Source organism: Girardinichthys multiradiatus, chromosome 3 (assembly GCF_021462225.1).
Source record: "Girardinichthys multiradiatus isolate DD_20200921_A chromosome 3, DD_fGirMul_XY1, whole genome shotgun sequence".
NCBI lineage: Eukaryota > Metazoa > Chordata > Actinopteri > Cyprinodontiformes > Goodeidae > Girardinichthys > Girardinichthys multiradiatus.
In genome coordinates, this window is record NC_061796.1 from 47,762,106 (window position 1) to 47,781,390 (window position 19,285).

At 43.8% G+C, this 19,285-nt stretch overlaps 3 protein-coding genes across 4 annotated transcripts in view; 2 read left to right on the forward strand and 1 right to left on the reverse strand.

The window, feature by feature from the left end:
* Positions 1–8,045: 8,045 nt before the first annotated feature.
* Positions 8,046–10,488, forward strand: rpp25l (ribonuclease P/MRP 25 subunit-like). The gene is made up of 2 exons (XM_047361281.1): positions 8,046–8,165; positions 9,700–10,488. The coding sequence occupies exon 2, from the start codon at positions 9,700–9,702 to the stop codon at positions 10,363–10,365; it is 666 nt and encodes a 221-aa protein (XP_047217237.1). The 5' UTR covers positions 8,046–8,165; the 3' UTR covers positions 10,366–10,488.
* A 2,466-nt stretch (positions 10,489–12,954) lies between these two features.
* LOC124866332 lies at positions 12,955–15,093 on the reverse strand. Its single transcript, XM_047362080.1, has 6 exons — positions 14,397–15,093; positions 14,050–14,278; positions 13,713–13,943; positions 13,496–13,637; positions 13,256–13,399; positions 12,955–13,167 (listed from the first exon to the last, which is right to left on the reverse strand). The coding sequence occupies exons 1-6, from the start codon at positions 14,845–14,847 to the stop codon at positions 13,015–13,017; spliced, it is 1,350 nt and encodes a 449-aa protein (XP_047218036.1). The 5' UTR covers positions 14,848–15,093; the 3' UTR covers positions 12,955–13,014.
* Positions 15,094–16,602: 1,509 nt separating this feature from the next.
* LOC124865372 (gamma-aminobutyric acid type B receptor subunit 2-like) overlaps positions 16,603–19,285 on the forward strand; it is a 15,566-nt gene continuing 12,883 nt past the window's right edge. The window contains exons 1-4 of one of the 2 annotated variants that reach the window (XM_047360395.1): positions 16,603–17,097; positions 17,439–17,576; positions 17,662–17,832; positions 19,207–19,285. The exon at positions 19,207–19,285 is cut by the window's right edge and continues 23 nt beyond it. In XM_047360395.1, the coding sequence (XP_047216351.1) occupies positions 16,852–17,097; positions 17,439–17,576; positions 17,662–17,832; positions 19,207–19,285 (634 nt within the window). In that variant the 5' untranslated portion in view covers positions 16,603–16,851. The remainder of the gene's footprint in view (positions 17,098–17,438; positions 17,577–17,661; positions 17,833–19,206) is intronic. The other variant, XM_047360396.1, reaches the window with a different exon arrangement.

The following is a 19,285-nucleotide window of genomic DNA, read 5'->3' on the forward strand; positions in this document are numbered from 1 at the left end:
TAAATGAAGAAAACTAAAAATGGGAGTGGCACAGGAGTGGGAGTCAATTTACCAGGAGTGGGACGGGACAGGATTTTTTTTGTTATGCTGGCCTGGGATCGGGATGGGACAGGAGAGAAAATCCACTCCCGTGTCACCCTCTACTGTGCACCACTGAGGTCATTAGGAACTCCATCTGCAAAACATGGGGGACATTTACTCACTGGACCAAGCTACTGAACCTGCTTGACCTCCAGGGAGGTTCAGCAGAACATCTTACTGATGAAACATGGTCAGCAATGTTCGGTTCATCTGACCATACAGACCAAATGGGTGGTTAGGCAGGCAGGCTTTAGCCTGATGAACACACAGATGTAGTGTTTATAGTCAGCTCTGGGAAGAAGGTCGGCTGCAGAAACTGATGAATCCTCCATAAATAATAACTCTGAAGACAGCTTCAGTGACCAAGATAAAGGAAAAAAATCAGAGGTGATTAAAATTATTTTATGAACTCCATGCTTTACAACCAACTTCATGACCGCTCACCATAGCAGACCAGGTTTTCACAAACTGTTTTATCCTGATGGCTAAAGGCTGCCTTATTCGTGTGATTCCATGTCTTAATTCTCTAAAACGTTTTAGAAAATATTCTGCAGAACTTTGTGTAAACCTGGTAAATTCCTTAAAGCAGACATATTAGCCTTGTTGCTCTCTGTGACCCTATTTCTCTTCTGGTAAAAATCCAAAAGAGATTCGGTCCAACAGCGCCCTCTTCTGTCCTGTCTCTCTAACTTTGTGACAGTTTATCCAACTTTAAACTGCCTTTAATTCCTTCTGGACAAAGATGTCCCACAATAAACCTTAAATCAGGTCATTACTGCACTAAAGCTGTGAGCTCAGACTAACAAACAGAAAACTGATAACATTTTCGATTCTTCTCGTGTTTGGTGCTGGTCCTTCTTTTTAGAACAATCTCACCATGTGTTGTTATTTTGGTCCAACCTATTAAAACATCACAAAGATGAAATCTGAAGGGCTGTAATGAGAAGACATCATCTGGTCACATGGAGGTAACAGGGATGTAGACCTGACCAGACCTCTCCATCTGCTGTGCAACAACAGCCTGGTTTGGCCATAAATAACTATTAATAGGTTCCAAAAACAATTATTAGCTAAGTGAGTTATTTAGATCAAACTGACCAAGTCGGGTCACTAGCAGATTATCAGGTCTTAATAGCCAATCAGATCTCAGTCTCTGTCAGCCTTTGTTGTATGAATATCTGCCTGGTGATGTGAGGTATTATAGAAGAACAGATGAAGGAGTGAATTCATGCTCTGGTGTTCTCAGACTGCCCTGAACACGTATACAACTAAACTCCGTCTCTCCTAAATATTAGAATTTATTAACAACCTACTTCAACCTAAAATACTACAGCCAACAAACTCTTTAACTAGACCAGTAACATTCAACAAAACTAGAGTAAAAATGAAGGAATAAAAAATTAATAAACTACAAAAAGGGAACAAAGAAATACCATAACCAATGAAAATGAAGCAGTTCATTGTGGATATTTATGTTAATGAACCAAGGATTGTTTTGAGCAATTTCGAAAACAGTTGCAGTTAGCTTTAAACTAATTAGGAACAACCAGTTCCCAATGCAAATGAGAAGGGTCAATAAAATATAATTTCAGTAAAATAATATTTTACAGACTGAATTATAAATCAATAACCTTTGGGATAATTGATTCTGATGTTGTTAACTAACCGTCACAGTGGATTATTCTTTGAATGGAGCTGCGACAAAATGATGATGAACCAGAAATAAATATTTGACCTTCCAGACGGCAGGCGTGACGATGGGTTAGTAGCTAAGCTAACACAAAGTAAATAGCTTATTTAGCCACCCTTCAGTAGAGTCCCACTTTGCAGCCCGTTTCAGACCCACATGGCTGAAAGAAGTGATTTGTTAGTGGATCCATGACATCACAGGGACCTCCCTTAATTTTCCAGCATTTCTTAACAAAAATGATTCCTTTATCTAAACAAGGAAATCAGGAAGCAGCTTGGGTTGGTACCGTGGTGTCTCTTTTGTTGACTGGTAAACAGTCTCTTTCAGCGCATGAAAACAAAGAAAGCTGGAGGACCTGATAACGTCTCCCCATCATGCCTGAAAGCAACTCGCTCCGATCTTCACAAGGACCTTCAACAAGTCACTGGAGAAATGTGAGGTCCCCTCCTGCCTCAAACGATCCACCATCATCCCGGTTCCCAAGAAACCCACCATCCTAGGATTAAATGACTACAGGCCTGTAGCCCTGACGTCTGTGATCATGAAATCCTTTGAGCGGCTGGTGTTGAAGCACCTGAAAGACATCACAGGCCCCCTGCTGGACCTCCTGCAGTTTGCTTACCGAGCAAACAGGTCGGCAGATTATGCTGTTAACTTAGGTCTACACTTCATCCTGCAACACCTCGACCACCCAGGGACGTACGCCAGGATCCTGTTTGTAGACTTCAGCTCGGCCTTCAACACCATCATACCAGACATCCTCCACCAGAAGCTCACCCAGCTCAACGTCCCAGCCTCCACCTGTCAGTGGATCAACAGCTTCCTGATGGACCGACAGCAGCAGGTGAGGCTGGGGAGCATCTTCTCCTGATCCAGATCAATAAGTACTGGTGCCCCCCAGGGGTGTGTTCTATCCCCACTCCTCTTCTCCCTGTACACAAATGACTGCACCTCATCGGACTCGTCTATGAAACTCCTGAAGGTTGCAGACGACACCACTGTCATTGGACTGATCCAGGATGGTGATGAGTCTGCATACAGACAGCAGGTGGATCAGCTGGTACACTGGTGCAGTCAGAACTACCTTGAACTCAACCCAGTCAAGACTGTGGAAATGGTGGTGGACTTTTGGAGAACACCACCCCCATGCACCCCCCTCACCATCCTCAACAACACTGTATCGGCCGTGGACCATTTCAGGTTCTTAGGAACCACCATCTCTGAGGACCTGAGATGGTCTTCACACATAGACACTGTTCAGAAGAAGGCCCAGCAGAGACTGTTCTTCCTGAGGCAACTCAAGAAGTTCAACCTTCCACAGGAGTTGTTGGTCATCTTCTACACTGCCATCATTCAGTCTGTCCTGTCTTCATCCATCTCAGTGTGGTTTGGATCATCCACCAAACAGGACAGGTCCAGACTGCAACGAATAATCAGGACTGCAGAGAGAATAATCAGAGCTGACCTTCCCTCCATCCAGGACTTATACAGGTCTAGGCCCAGGAAAAGAGCTGCTAACATCTCTGCAGACCCCACACACCCTGCACATAAACTGTTCAGAGTTTTACCTTCAGGTGGCGCTACAAAGCACTGTTCACTAAAACCAGCTACAGAGACAGTTTCTTCCCCCAGGCTGTTTCTCTGATGAACATTTAATAGAGAACAAAACAACAGCATACAGATGTTGCAAATGTACCTTTTCTATTAGATATGTGTATATTGTAAATTGTAAATTTGTATATTCTGTAATACAAAAACAGAACAAAAGAGCAAAGTGTACCGGAGTCAAATTCCTTGTTTGTATGTACGAACTTGGCAATAGTGTAGCGATATAATACATCACTTAAGAACCACATCAGCATGTGTTCCACATTGAAAAACCCAGCTTATCTGACCCAGAAATATAGTGCATTACAATAATCAAGGTGTAAGGTAATAAAGATGGGAAAGGATGTCATCAGCATAACAACGATTCAGAGAAAAATACCCCATTCCTCCAAAACAGCAGCAAATACTGTTAGTGAATAGAGGGGTCCTAGGATAGACCCCTGAGACACCTCACAGCCAAGAGACACTGTAGACGAAACAGAGTCATTAACTCGTGATGAACAGAAAAAGGATTTTAATGTTTTAATGAAACATTGTCAGGTTCCAGGAAAGTCAGACTGACCTGTGCTCCAGAAAGTATCCATTAACATCAGAATCAGAATCAGAATCAGCTTTATTGCCAAGTTCATACATACAAACAAGGAATTTGACTCCAGTACACTTTGCTCTTTTGTTCTGTTTTTGTATTACAGAATATACAAATTTACAATTTACAAATGTATAATAAGAAAGGTACATTTGCAACATCTGTATGCTGTTGTTTTGTTCTCTATTAAATGTTCATCAGAGAAACAGCCTGGAGGAAGAAACTGTCTCTGTAGCTGGTTTTAGTGAACAGTGCTCTGTAGCGCCACCTGAAGGTAAAACTCTGAACAGTTTATGTGCAGGGTGTGTGGGGTCTGCAGAGATTTTAGCAGCTCTTTTTCTGACCCTTGACCTGTATAAGTCCTGGATGGAGGGAAGGTCAGCCCTGATTATTCTCTCTGCATTCCTGATTATTCGTTACAGTCTGGACCTGTCCTGTTTTGTGGATGATCCAAACCACACTGAGATGGATGAAGACAGGACAGACTGAATGATGGCAGTGGAGAAGATGACCAGCAGCTCCTGTGGAAGGTTGAACTTCTTGAGTTTCCTCAGGAAGTACAGTCTCTGCTGGGCCTTCTTTCAAACAGTATCTACAGGTCCTTCTCAAAATATTAGCATATTGTGATAAAGTTCATTATTTTCCATAATGTCATGATGAAAATTTAACATTCATATATTTTAGATTCATTGCACACTAACTGAAATATTTCAGGTCTTTTATTGTCTTAATATGGATGATTTTGGCATACAGCTCATGAAAACCCCAAATTCCTATCTCACAAAATTAGCATAACATTAAAAGGGTCTCTAAACGAGCTATGAACCTAATCATCTGAATCAACGAGTTAACTCTAAACACCTGCAAAAGATTCCTGAGGCCTTTAAAACTCCCAGCCTGGTTCATCACTCAAAACCCCAATCATGGGTAAGACTGCCGACCTGACTGCTGTCCAGAAGGCCACTATTGACACCCTCAAGCAAGAGGGTAAGACACAGAAAGACATTTCTGAACGAATAGGCTGTTCCCAGAGTGCTGTATCAAGGCACCTCAGTGGGAAGTCTGTGGGAAGGAAAAAGTGTGGCAGAAAACGCTGCACAACGAGAAGAGGTGACCGGACCCTGAGGAAGATTGTGGAGAAGGGCCGATTCCAGACCTTGGGGGACCTGCGGAAACAGTGGACTGAGTCTGGAGTAGAAACATCCAGAGCCACCGTGCACAGGTGTGTGCAGGAAATGGGCTACAGGTGCCGCATTCCCCAGACCTGGCTACAGAGAAGCAGCACTGGACTGTTGCTCAGTGGTCCAAAGTACTTTTTTTGGATGAAAGCAAATTCTGCATGTCATTCGGAAATCAAGGTGCCAGAGTCTGGAGGAAGACTGGGGAGAAGGAAATGCCAAAATGCCAGAAGTCCAGTGTCAAGTACCCACAGTCAGTGATGGTCTGGGGTGCCGTGTCAGCTGCTGGTGTTGGTCCACTGTGTTTTATCAAGGGCAGGGTCAATGCAGCTAGCTAGCAGGAGATTTTGGAGCACTTCATGCTTCCATCTGCTGAAAAGCTTTATGGAGATGAAGATTTCATTTTTCAGCACGACCTGGCACCTGCTCACAGTGCCAAAACCACTGGTAAATGGTTTACTGACCATGGTATCACTGTGCTCAATTGGCCTGCCAACTCTCCTGACCTGAACCCCATAGAGAATCTGTGGGATATTGTGAAGAGAACGTTGAGAGACTCAAGACCCAACACTCTGGATGAGCTAAAGGCCGCTATCGAAGCATCCTGGGCCTCCATAAGACCTCAGCAGTGCCACAGGCTGATTGCCTCCATGTCACGCCGCATTGAAGCAGTCATTTCTGCAAAAGGATTCCCAACCAAGTATTGAGTGCATAACTGTACATGATTATTTGAAGGTTGACATTTTTTGTATTAAAAACACTTTTATTTTATTGGTCGGATGAAATATGCTAATTTTGTGAGATAGGAATTTTGGGTTTTTATGAGCTGTATGCCAAAATCATCTGTATTAAGACAATAAAAGACCTGAAATATTTCAGTTAGTGTGCAATGAATCTAAAATATATGAATGTTAAATTTTAATCATGACATTATGGAAAATAATGAACTTTATCACAATATGCTAATATTTTGAGAAGGACCTGTATGTGTGAAGACCATTTCAGGTCCTCAGAGATGGTGGTTCCTAAGAACCTGAAGTGGTCCACGGCCGATACAGTGTTGTGTACAGAGAGAAGAGGAGTGGGGATAGAACACACCCCTGGGGGGCACCAGTACTTATTGATCTGGATCGGGAGAAGATGTTCCCCAGTCTCACCTGCTGCTGTCGGTCTGTCAGGAAGCTGTTGATCCACTGACAGGTGGAGGCTGGGACGTTGAGCTGGGTGAGCTTCTGGTGGAGGATGTCTGGTATGATGGTGTTGAAGGTGGAGCTGAAGTCTACAAACAGGATCCTGGCGTACGTCCCTGGGTGGTCGAGATGTTGCAGGATGAAGTGTAGACCTAAGTTAACAGCATCATCTGCCGACCTGTTTGCTCGGTAAGCAAACTGCAGGAGGTCCAGCAGGGGGCCTGTGATGTCTTTCAGGTGCTTCAACACCAGCCGCTCAAAGGATTTGTGTTGAAGCACCTGAAAGACATCCAGGTTTTATTGGATATTTGATCAAGTTTCTCAATGTCAGGAAACCATTTTTTATTTCTGATTTGCTGCTGCTGCCGACAAACCAAACTAAACCCACCAGTTTCTCATGTCTGCATGCTGTTTGTTCAGCTGCTGGACTCGTGTACCTGACAGCTGGTTTTCTGTACCATTGGTCTGCAGCCTGTAACTGGTTCCGTCAGGTCCATCGGTTCCAGTAAGTTCTGTTTGTCTTTGGTCTCTGGTATGGGAAGACGCTGAGCTGTTTGGGGTGAAGAAACAATGTTGTGGTTTAACTCACGCTGCCCAATCAGAACCAGAGAGGCCACAGCCTTGTTCAGCTGTTGATCATTTAAGGTTTTATCTGACATTTAAATCAAAGGAGACCCAGTGATGGTTTATAAAAAAGCATCTGAGACCCAGGTTTGACGTCCAACCAGCTGGACGTCTCTGGTTTGTCTCTGCAGCTCAGGAAAAGACAATTAAAGCACATCTGTCTGTAACAGTGCATCAGAGACCCATGAACACATCCACAGAAACAGAACAAGCCCAGTTGTTAGGTCCAGCACCTAACAACTAGAGGTCATCCTGAATAAGAAGTGATTGTGAGGACAGCAGGTCCCATGTCAACGAACCAATCACAAGATTTATTGTCGTTATTATGCAAAAAAACATTGTTTTTTTTTTTGTCTGAAAAAGAGAAAGTTAAATTACGCCCTCATGTGGCGTCAAGCAGTCACTACATTGATAGGAAAAATGCCATGTGGCCAATAAACGACAAAAACCTCCCAGTCCTTATATGGTTAAGCTCCTAAAAGTGGAAATACTGCAAATATAACAGTAAATACATGAAATACTGCAAATATAACAGTAAATACATGAAATACTGCAAATATAACAGTAAATACATGAAATACTGCAAATATAACAGTAAATACATGAAATACTGCAAATATAACAGTAAATACATGAAATACTGCAAATATAACAGTAAATACATGAAATACAGTACATCTAACCAGACCCGGGGTTCTGAACAGTGGATCAGATCTGGTTAGATTTTCCGCAACTGGAACCACATCGCATTATTATTATTATTGTGAAAGAAATAATTATTGTTTATCATTTTATCGTGCGCCTGAATTCTCCAGACTTACACTATTTAACAACAGAACATAAAAACAATCAAATCATTAAAATGCTTTCAAACATCAGTCAATAACGTGTTCATTTTTGTACGTCTCTACGTTTTTCTTCTCTTGCATCTTTTTATCCCTATAAAAATAAACATAAGTAAAAAATAAAAGACATCAGCCCCGACCTCAGTAATCTGATTTAAACCGTGACTGACCCGGATTAATAATCCGGGTCTTTAACGATTTTAACAGATTTTCTGTGTTGGAAAAATATGTTTTCATTTCAAACTCAGTCTCAAAAGAATTACAAAAACGCACGACAGTTGGCGTCACTTCCTGTCATTTTACGGTAGCGTCAACTGTGGTAGCCGAGGTAAACATGCGGATAGTCCAGTAGAACCATCCGAGGTAAAATGTGAAGGTTTCCCCATATTTAAACAGTACCTGACAGAGTTTTCATGTGTTTCATTGTTTTTAATGTTCTGGGAAGCGGTTTGATCAGTTCTTAACCCAGAAACACCCGAACAGAACCGAGCCATACATCTAAATGTAAAGTTTAAAGAACGCGTCTCTGTTTTATTCAAGGTGACGCCAAGTCCGTGTTTCTGCTTGGGTTCAGAGTTCAGACAAATAAATGAGACTCATGTAGAGTTCGGTGAACACACAGCAGGCTGGTTCCGGGTCGGTTCGTATGAATGTTTCGTCAAGTGTAAAAAGGCTGCTGAAGGCAAGGAGAACTAATGTAGAGGCCTTCAAGAGCAAACTGAAGATCTTTAAATGTCTCTACTTACATTCAGGGTCCTCCATCAGGCTCTCACTGAGGTTCTGGTCCACTCTTAATTCCAGAGTTGTTCCCTTTAATGAGGTTTCTGCTCAGCTCTCTGAAGGTGCTGCCACAGCATTTCAATCAGGTCGTGGTCTGGACTTTGACTAGGCCATTTCAGCACCTTGATTCTTAGCTTTTTCCTGTAATTCTGTTGTAGATTAGCTGCTGTGTTCAGGACCATCGTCCAGTTTGGTCCAAGCTTCAGCTGTTGGACAGCTGGGCTCACACTTGACTCTAGAATATTTTGACAAACAGAGGAAGATCATGGTCAAGCATCTCATCTGTCCAGAGAACATTCAGATGCAGCTTTGCAAACCTTAATTTTAGTCATTTCTTTGAGCTTCACGCTCTGACCTGGAACGTCCCTCCTGGGAAGGTTTGCAGTTGAATGATGGACTTCAGATGACCTGATAACCCTTCCCAGGTAGATGGGCAGAATCAGTTGCTGCTCTGAGGTCACTGCTGATGTCTTTCTGCCCTGGCAGTGTGTTAACACACACCTGGATGCTCCTGAGCAGGAGACTGAAAAAATCTCCTGCTTTTGATGATGATGCACCTGAGTTTCTGTCTAAAGTCTCTAGCTGCATGAGGGGAGGAGGCACAAAGAAGAGAAATATCCAGTCCAGGGATCTAGCGCCACCTATTGACATTCTGAATTTGACAGTTGAAGAAAAGTACAAATGTCCCATTTGCACCTGAGAACAGGCTAATTATTTTGATCAGGCTACAGGTGTTGGTGGTTCTCTTAGATCTTCTATTGATCTGGACCACGAGACAAACTGAGGAAGATGCTGAGAACAATTTATTACAGGATTGTGTGGATAATTAAAGGAGATGTGGAGGGGGAGAGAGAGAGGTTGCTGTTAGGTTCTTTAATGTTGTGATTCCCAAATCAAACGGCGAGTTATCTCTGGACCGGTTCTGATCCGTCATTGGCTGGTCAAATACTGAAAAATATTGTTTTGTCCCTTTTCTTGAAATACATCAAAACCTCTATCCTCTGTTGGAGTAAAATCTATCATAGAAGAAAATCAGTATCAGGCAGGAGTCATCTGTAATCAGACTAACTGTCATTATGAGCTGTTTGGGTTTGCTTTCCTCTGGTTCTGTGTGCAGATGGAGAACTACAGTAAAGCTCGGGTTGTGGAGCAGCCGTCTGCCTGTCCGTTCCCCAACCTCTCCGCTGACACCCCGGAAGTCCGCGTTAAAGACGGCAGCAAGATCCGGAACCTGCTGCGCTTCGCCCTGAGCCGCATGGAGGCCAATCCCAGAGGAACTGAGGAAGAGCAGAGGCGTCCTACTCCTGACGAAGGAAGCCTGGAAGGTCCTCAGGAAGCAGTGGGCCGGCCTCTCTGCAAACAGATCATCTTCACCGCCTGCGGGAAGGGCGTCTCCAAAGCCATCACGTGTGCTGAGATTGTGAAGCGGCGCCTGAAGGGGCTCCACCAGCTCACCAAGCTGACCTACAGCAAAGTTCTGGAGGTGTGGGAGCCTCTGGAGCCCGCCGCCGGCCTCGATAGCCTCACTGTCAGCAGGAACCTGCCCGCCATCTGGATCCTCCTCTCCAAGGAGCCACTGGACTTGGACCAGCCCGGATACCAGGCACCTGGCCGCTACGACGCCCTGTGGGCTCAGGCTGCCGGTAGGGAGGAGGGTGGGGGGGTCACAGGGCAGCGAGCAGGACACAGGAGGAAGAGAGGAGGTGGAGGTGGAGGTGGCAGAGGGAAAGGATCTGGCCGTCAGAGCGGACGCTCCAGAGAGTCTGGAAAAGGACAGACATAAATTCATCCAAAGCAACAGACTGAAGAGACTCCGTCAAACCAGATGTTTAAGTTAAAGTTTTATTTCCTGTTTAGTTAGAGCTGTGTGGCAGTTAAAGCACAAATTAAAGATTAAAAATAAAAAGTCTCAGTTCTGTTTTATCCAACCTTCATGTTCAGAGGAGCAGAACCAGCCTCCATCTTCCTGAATCTTTCTGTTCTTCAGGTTTAAATCCTTTAGCTCCTCTGGTTCCACAGATATTCACAGTGGCTAGATAAACTATTCACACCCCTTGAACTTTTTCACATTTAGTCTCGTTCCAACAATCTAATGAATTTTATTTGGATTTTCTGTAGGACAATGATTCATGGTTTTCACCATTTTTACTGTGGTGTGCATCTTCATTCATCCGTCATCAATCATTCACCAGTAATCTGATGTTCTTTTTCTGGTCTCAGAGGTTTTTTAGAGAACATCAGAGATCAACCAACATCATGAAGACCAAGCAACCCAGCTGACAGGTCAGGGAGAATGTTCTGGTTCTGTTTAAAGCAGGTTTAGGTTCTACAACAACATCCCAAGCTTTGAACATTTCCCAGAGCTCTGATCAATCCATCATCTCAACATAGAGAAAGGATGGACCACCTGCAGACCTACCTAGACATCAGAATCAGCTTTATTGCCAAGTTCGTACAAACAAACAAGGAATTTGACTCCGGTCCACTTTGCTCTTTTGTTTTGTTTTTGTATTACAGAATAAACATATTTACAATTTACACATATATAATAAAAAGGTACATTTGTAACATCTGTATGCTGTTGTTTTGTACTCTATTAAATGTTCAACAGAGAAACAGCCTGGAGGAAGAAACTGTCTCTGTGGCGGCTGGTTTTAGTGAACAGTGCTCTGTAGCGCCACCTGAAGGTAAAGCTCTATACAGTTTATGTGCAGGGTGTGTGGGGTCTGCAGAGATTTTAGCAGCTCTTTTCCTGACCCTTGACCTGTATAAGTCCTGGATGGAGGGAAGGTCAGCTCTGATTATTCTCTCTGCAGTCCTGATTATTCGTTGCAGTCTGGACCTGTCCTGTTTTGTGGATGATCCAAACCACACTGAGATGGATGAAGACAGGACAGACTGAATGATGGCAGTGTAGAAGATGACCAGCAGCTCCTGTGGAAGGTTGAACTTCTTGAGTTGCCTCAGGAAGTACAGTCTCTGCTGGGCCTTCTTCCAAACAGTGTCTATGTGTGAAGACCATCTCAGGTCCTCAGAGATGGTGGTTCCTAAGAACCTGAAGTGTACAGAGAGAAGAGGAGTGGGGATAGAACACACCCCTTCTGGTGGAGGATGTCTGGTATGATGGTGTTGACGGCCGAGCTGAAGTCTACAAACAGGATCCTGGCGTACGTCCCTGGGTGGTCGAGGTGTTGCAGGATGAAGTGTAGACCTAAGTTAACAGCATCATCTGCCAACCTGTTTGCTCGGTAAGTAAACTGCAGGAGGTCCAGCAGGGGACCTGTGCATACCTGTCAAGTTTTGGATTTGAAAATAAGGGACATTTTCTGGGGACCGCTGTGAGCCATCCCACTACCCTGACCAAGCTCCAGTATCCCTTGCATTTTAGCACAGGTGTACAAGATATCTAAAAGAACCACTTGTCAACCACTAACAGACTACAATAAGCCTACCTTTCTTGACACTGAATGCTGTGGACATTCCTATGTTATAACAGAGCCTAAATGAAACACAAAAGGGGTTCAAGCACATTTATTTATTTAACACATTTTCAGTTTATATATAAATTGCTTGTCTTTAGGTTAAACATTTACATTTTATTTAAATTTCTCATGTTCACTCTGGTGGCTCTCTGGCATTCACTAAAGACTTATTATACAGATTTGTTGCAGACTTTTCATCCTTTAAGACTCGTTTGGATGGAGTGTATTTGTGGCCTGGGCCAGAGTGGTTGATTTTACATGACAGTAAAGCACAAACCGTGCTGTTGTCTAATGACATCTTATTCTCTGTAACAATCTTTCTTACCATAATAAACACTCTTTCAGAACTGGCATTGCTGTGGGGAATGCATAGTAAAGCCTTCATTAATCTTGGCAGCTCACTGAACCTCACATCTTTCCCTACCAGACCCCAGAATCTGTCAGTTTTGTCTTCTTGAGGGAGATGCTTGCTATCTGTCACCTGGTAGTCAATGAGTTCCTCTCTCAGCCTATCCTCACTCAAGATCAACTGAGGGAAAAGGGCCCCTAGCCTTGCCACTGTAAAGTAAAACAAGTGTTTGACTGAACATTGCAGATCTAAACCATGCAATATTCATTTATTCATTTAATCAATGAGGAACTGACTCTAACATCTACCTGTCCCTGGAGTAATGTCAAGGCGAGCAGCAGGGTCCAGCACTTTCATGTCCTTCAGGAGTGGATGGTCAAGAGGAAAGGAGGAGAACATTTTCTGAAGCACTGCTTCATAGAATCTTCTCACAGATCTACAACAGCATAAGAGTAAACAAAAAACATTACAGCCTATAATCTCATACTGTGAAAAGATGATATAATTATATAACTGCTGGGTAATATACTCACTGAAAGATTTTCTTCTCCGCTGACACAGGGAGCTCTTTCCTTGCCATGAAATGCCTTTGTTTCTGCTCCTATAAAGAGCTCTTCATCAGCCAACTGATGTCCTTCTCCATACTCCACCTCCTTGAGAGGTACACCCATGATGCTGGTATGAGGAACCCCAGGATCCTCTTGATCAGCCTGTAGATCTCCTCTTCATGTCTGTGAATCTGCACGGCCTCTGACTGAAGAAAATATAATTGGTCACACTGTAATAAAAAGGCTACAATAAGTACAACCATATTTAATTCATCCAATATGATTGACACCCACCTGGAAGACAATATTAAATTCATATAAAGGCTTAGGAGCACTCAGGAACATGAAGTAAGCCTTCACGATTGGATCATGCAGATGGCTTGCTAGATCGCACACTTTGGCACTCCTCTCCACCTCCTCCTGACTGTTAAAGTAGGCCTACAGTACATATGGACACAGGGTAGCAATTCATGGTTAAAATGGAAATCTAGCATAGTTAACTGTGTATATATCTGCTGGAGTTACCATCCTTACCTGCAGTGCATCCCACTGGTTCAACACTCTCTGGATGCAGGTTAGCAGACTCAGCCATCTGGTGCTGCAGTACCCGAGGAGCTTCAGGTGGTCTGAATCAGTGAAATCTACAAACCCTTTGTAGAGTTCACATCTTTTTGCACTGAAAGATGTTTATAAGAATATTAACTGCAGACCTAGAAAAAATAGAAGTCCTATTTAATTTATTTGCATCTACCTTTTATCAAAGTGGGTGTATATCCCCACCAGGATGTCTTCCACCGGTACCTGGGCTGCTCTGATGCCACAGCCAGTGGCCAGCTGTGCCAGGTGGCAGATGCAGCTGAGGTCCTGGACGTGGCGCTGGTTCTGTTTCAGTCTGCTGATAACAGAGTTGTGTCTGTCTTTCATGACACTCGCATTATCAGAGTTAAAGGCTATCAGGTTCTCCCATGGGATGCCTCTTTTTCTATGGATAACAGAAAGAAATGCCATAAAACGACTTAGACAAAACGTATGGTTATAATTACAAGCAAACTATTACACACGTCAACAACACAGTGCAGTTCCCTTACCTTAGTGCTTCACTCAGTTTTTCATACAGATTTTCTGCATTTCCCACGTTGCATACAGACATCTCCATGAATCTTGTAACAACCTGCAGAGTGGCCTCATTGTAGAGTCTAGTTAGGATGACAAATTCTTTATTTCCTTTTCTGTTGTTCGATTCGTCGCACATCACAGAAAATGGCTGAGATCGGCATGTTTTGGCCAACTCGTCATCTAGCTCTGTTGCTATGGCACCTGTTGAGAGAGCCCAGTAATTAAAATTAGTTAACCATTACCCTACAATATGCATACGGGACATTATTAAATAGTCATATGCATAAACAATACTCATACTTAATTTGACTCAGTTTACCTTTGATGAGTTGGGTAGCCTTGGTTTTTCCCGCCGAGAATTTCCGTGCGATAGCAGAGTCCGGGAACATTTCAGCTACACACTTGTTGAAGTCATCACAGAAGTTGAAAGCAACATTGTTCTTGGCACACAGCATTGCCATTTTAACCTCCGCATTTATGACCTGGTCTGCCTCGGTGGTATTTCTAGTCACAAATGTTGACATCGCCTGGGCATGTTTCTGTGCCTCTAGCCAGCGCTTGTGCTTGGTCGATTTTTCATGCTGACTGATGTCGTTCCTTCCCCCGTGGGAGACACTAAAATCGCAGTTACAAATCTTACAGAACGCGTGACTGTGCCCCATCCTGCTCTTCTTTAGAAAAGAAAATTCGCTGTCCCATTTTTCAAGATATTTGCACAATGTCTTTCTTTTTCTGGCAGGAATGCCTTCCCTTTCGTCACATCTATCCATTTCTCTCCTTTGTTGTTCCAGGTTTGTTCCCGCCGTCGGCACTAATATCGCGACAACTGCCACCCAGGCTACTGCAGGTGGCAGTTCTCGCGAGGCTAGTGACAGAATTCAGAGAGAGAAGCAGAGGAATGTTTTTTTATTATTATATTGTAATACGGGAGATTTACGGGAGAATGTAAGGTTAAAATAAAATAGAGGTTAAAATACGGTAGTTTCCCGGCCAAAACGGGAGACTTGACAGCTATGGACCTGTGATGTCTTTCAGGTGCTTCAACACCAGCCGCTCAAAGGATTTCATGACCACAGACATCAGGGCTACAGGCCTGTAGTCATTTAATCCTAGGATGGTGGGTTTCTTGGGAACCGGGATGATGGTGGATCGTTTGAGGCAGGAGGGGACCTCACATTTCTCCAGTGACTTGTTGAAGATCCTTGTGGAGATCGGAGCGAGTTGATGTGCGCAGGCTTTCAGACATGATGGGGAGACGTTATCAGGTCCTCCAGCTTTCTTTGTTTTCATGCGCTGAAAGAGACATGAAGGTTCACCTACTCTGACAGACTGGGCAAGGACAACTTCATTAGAGAAGCAGCCAAGAGGCCTGCGGTAACTCTGGAGTAGCAGCATAGATCCATAGCTCAGATAGGAAAAGCCACTGTTGAAAGGATTCCACAAGGTCTCAGAAGAGACCAAAACTGGTCTAAATGCAAAACACTGAGCAAGAGAAAACTAACACTACACATCACCTTGAACATTCTATCTCCACAGTGAAACACGGTGGTGGCAGCATCATGCTTTTCTCCAGCAGGAACAGGGAAGCTGGTCAGAGTTGATGGGAAGATGGATGGAGCTAAAACAAAGGGAATCCTGGAAGAAAACCTGTTAGAGGCTGCAGAAGACCTAAGGCTGGGGTGAAGGTTCACGTTCTCGCAGGATAACTACCCTGAACATGCAGCCAGAGTCGAATGGAAGGGTTTAGATCAAATAATATTCATGCCTTAGAATGGCCTAGTCAAAGTCCAAACCTATATCATAGTGAGAATCTGGAAAGATGCACAGAAGCTCTCCATCCCGACTAACTGAGCTTTAGCTGTTTAATAAAGAAGAATGGGATGAATATTCTAGTCTGGTGGACACAAACACCAAATGACCTGCAGCCTAAGGTGGTTCTACAAAGTTCTGACCCGGAATCGGACTCATTAAGCATTTAATTTAACTTCACCAAGAATGTCTCCTGTGTTGTGCATGATCTACATTCAGGTTTTCTATTCTACGTTCCTTCGCTCTGACCAGAAGAACGTGACCTGTTTTATTCTGGGAACAGCTGAAGTAAACTGGGAGCTCCTCCATCTGATCATCAAACATGTAAACAGAGCTGGAATTACAGGAGATGTGTTTAACTGGAGCAGAACATCTTCCTGGAAGTCCTGAATGTTCTCTTTTCATTGGGAGCGGCCCTGAGAGACGCTGAAACTAAGAAGCAGAGGAACATTTCTTCAGCTCAAACATGTTTCCGTCTTCCTCTTCACAGTAGAACATGCAGCAGTGGGTTTCTCCTCACAGCAGGAGACAACATCCCCAAATCCTTTTCCTGCATCTCTTCCTTTTGGTCCTGGATTTGGATGTTCTGGACAAACAAACAGCAAATTCATTATTTCAGCCTAGCTGAGATGTTTTTATCATCACAAAGAACCTAAAGGCTTAAAGTCAAACTCTGAGTCATTCAGATTCAACAGAACCTATGACCGAGGCAGAAACAGAACAGATGGTACAACAGGAAGCTGCAGCATTCAGGAGGAGCATGAGACAGAGAAGAAGGTTTGTGATTAAACAGGTTCTGCTTGGGCTCTCTGGGTTCAGCTGTGTTTCCTGGTGGCATCTTGAGCTGCAGCTGATCCTTTTATCTCCTCAGTCGACCTCCCGTCTCTCAGCTTCTTACAGGAAAAGAGGATTATTCCCTCAGAGGCTCCTACAGGAGGATCAGAGGTCTGCAGCAGGAACAGGAGATGGCTCGGTTCGGACGGGTGCAGGAGGTGTTAATGCTGCTGCTGAATGTCTGGCCGGTGCTGGTGCTGGCTGGGGTCCGGCATCCTCTGCCCGTGCTGTGGATGATGCCAGTCAATTCCGGGACGGGGATGGAGAACCTGACAGTCGGAGTGGTTCCAGCCATCAGAATGGCTCTGCAGGACCTAGAGAGACAAGCAGCACCGCTGGGGAACTACGAGGTCCGCCTGCAGCTGCTGGACTCACAGGTTGGTACTGAGAACCGCAGAGAATCATGATGAACTGCTGGCAAGAATGTGCAACAAAACCTTGAAGCATTTCTTGTTGTGAGATCTGTCGTATTTATTAATGGAGATGGTTTCATGCATCAACATTGCAGATCTGCAGCTCTGTTTAAACCTCATTCTTCTATTTTCTGACAGATATTTTTTCTCTCATCGCTTCAGTTCATTTGTAATGATTCATTTCTGCGTGTTTGGAACAAGTTTGGATTCCTCCCATCACTTAAAGAACAACCCATGTCCAAATGTTCCAGGAGTTATTTGGTACCAATTGCTTCTTCTTCTGGTGTGTTTAACATGTTTTCCAGTGTGACCCTGCTAAAGCCCTCAAAGCACTGTTTGACACCTTGTGGGTGGGGCCCAGGTATCTTCTGATGTTAGGAGGGGTGTGTCCACCTGTGACGGCGCTCATCGCTCGTTCTCTGCCAGCTCTCAGCCTGCTGCAGGTGCAACGTTCATCCTCTTCTTCGTCACTATGCCACTATGTGTTTGTGTATCTTCACCTGGTTTCCTGCTCCTCTGGTGTCTCAGGTGTCCTTTGTGGCTCCACCCCCCGACCTGTCCAACAGGAAGTGGCACAGGCACCTGTTCAGCACGGTGCCATCAGTCAGAGCTGCGAACATGGCTGTGGTGAAGCTGCTGCAGCGCTACAGGTGGAGGAGGATCGGGGTGTTCACACAGGACAGACCTGGACTGACTGAGGTGACCATGTGACTGATCACATGACCTGCTGTCACTTAATCAAAACAGAGACATTTGGTGATCAGCTGACCTCACCAACAGGTCAGCTGATCACCAAATGATCATCTGCTCTTTATCGGTTAAAGAAATTGGAACGTTTTACATCCTTTGGGTTAGAACTGAACAGAATTCCTTCAGCCTCCATTGTTTCTGATTACTGGCGGTTTTGGACATGGCTCCCTGCCCTGGGTGGCGTCCCACCGGAGGGCGCCACTAGTTAAAAAACATCCGTCAGTGAGACCACAGCCAGGTTTTCTGATGTAGTTGCAGGTCCAGTTAATGATGACTGATTTCCTCAGGTTGTGCACAGTTAAATCTGCTGGGTTTCCTTAGATAGAAAAACTTTTTATCCAATTTGAATAAAAAGCTAACTCTGACTGCACTGTTCAATGGTTAGGATTAATTGGAATGTAAGAACCTGACTTTGTGAAGAACCTTGAGACGACATGTGTTGTGAATTGGCGCTATATAAATAAACTGAATTGAATTGAGTTAAAGCACTTGAAGAAATGATGGCCCATGGCTAAAGGGCCAAAACACTGTTTTCAAGGAATCTGGAATCTTGGATCATCTGTAGTTCAAAACCTAAAATCCTCTTCCTGATCAGACCTGAGCTGGATTATTCTTTACAGAATAAACTTGCTTAAAAACACAGATTAAGATTTCTGAAAATATTTATTTATGAAAACACAAAACTAGTACATTTAATGTATGTAGAGCAATCTTAGATTGAGACAAGCGTGAAAATAACCACAGACCAATCAACCATGGACTAAATTATTATTAGTATAATCTGTAGTAATGGTAGCAGTAGTAGTGTGTTGCCCACCTTCTACTGTTGCACCACCTCAGTTCACAGTTGCAGAACTTATTTCTGCTTAAATAACCTTTCCAGCTGCAGGAGATGAACCTGCTGCAGGTCGGAGAAAAGATGCTGCAGCAAAACCCAGGAAGAGAAAACCCTTTAAAACAAAATACATTTTAATAATTATAATGAAAAGACTGGGAGAGACAGAATAATTCAGATTTAAACTGAAACTGTTCAGTGAAGTCAAAATGTTTCCCACGTGTAGGACAGGATCTGGAAGAAGTTCTGCTGCTAAACACATCAAAGATAGAAAAGTTCTGTTAGACGGGAACTAAACTCAGAACTTCGCCAGACCTGAAAAAGTGAACTGAATGTTCATGTTGAAAGGAAATGAAGGAACGTTTAGATCTTCAGCATGAGAAGACAAAGAGCTTCTTACATCGCAAGGTAGAACCTCTTTGTCTTTCTCTTTGTTGTCTGTTCCTGATGTCTGCACTGTGGTACGACTCATGATCTTGTCTCTGCAGATGAGGAAAGATCTGACCCGACAGCTTATGAAGACCGACATTCAGCTCACTGCTTCAGAAAGCTTCTCTGAAGATCCCT

Coding starts and splice junctions, on each gene's coding strand:
- rpp25l (XM_047361281.1), top strand. CDS start 9,700: ATGGAGAACTACAGTAAAGCTCGGGTTGTGGAGCAGCCGTCTGCCTGT.
- LOC124866332 (XM_047362080.1), bottom strand. CDS start 14,847: ATGGATAGATGTGACGAAAGGGAAGGCATTCCTGCCAGAAAAAGAAAG. Junction 14,279..14,396: donor GGCTACCCAACTCATCAAAG/GTAAACTGAGTC, acceptor CTCTCTCAACAG/GTGCCATAGCAACAGAGCTA. Junction 13,944..14,049: donor AAACTGAGTGAAGCACTAAG/GTAAGGGAACTG, acceptor TGTTATCCATAG/AAAAAGAGGCATCCCATGGG.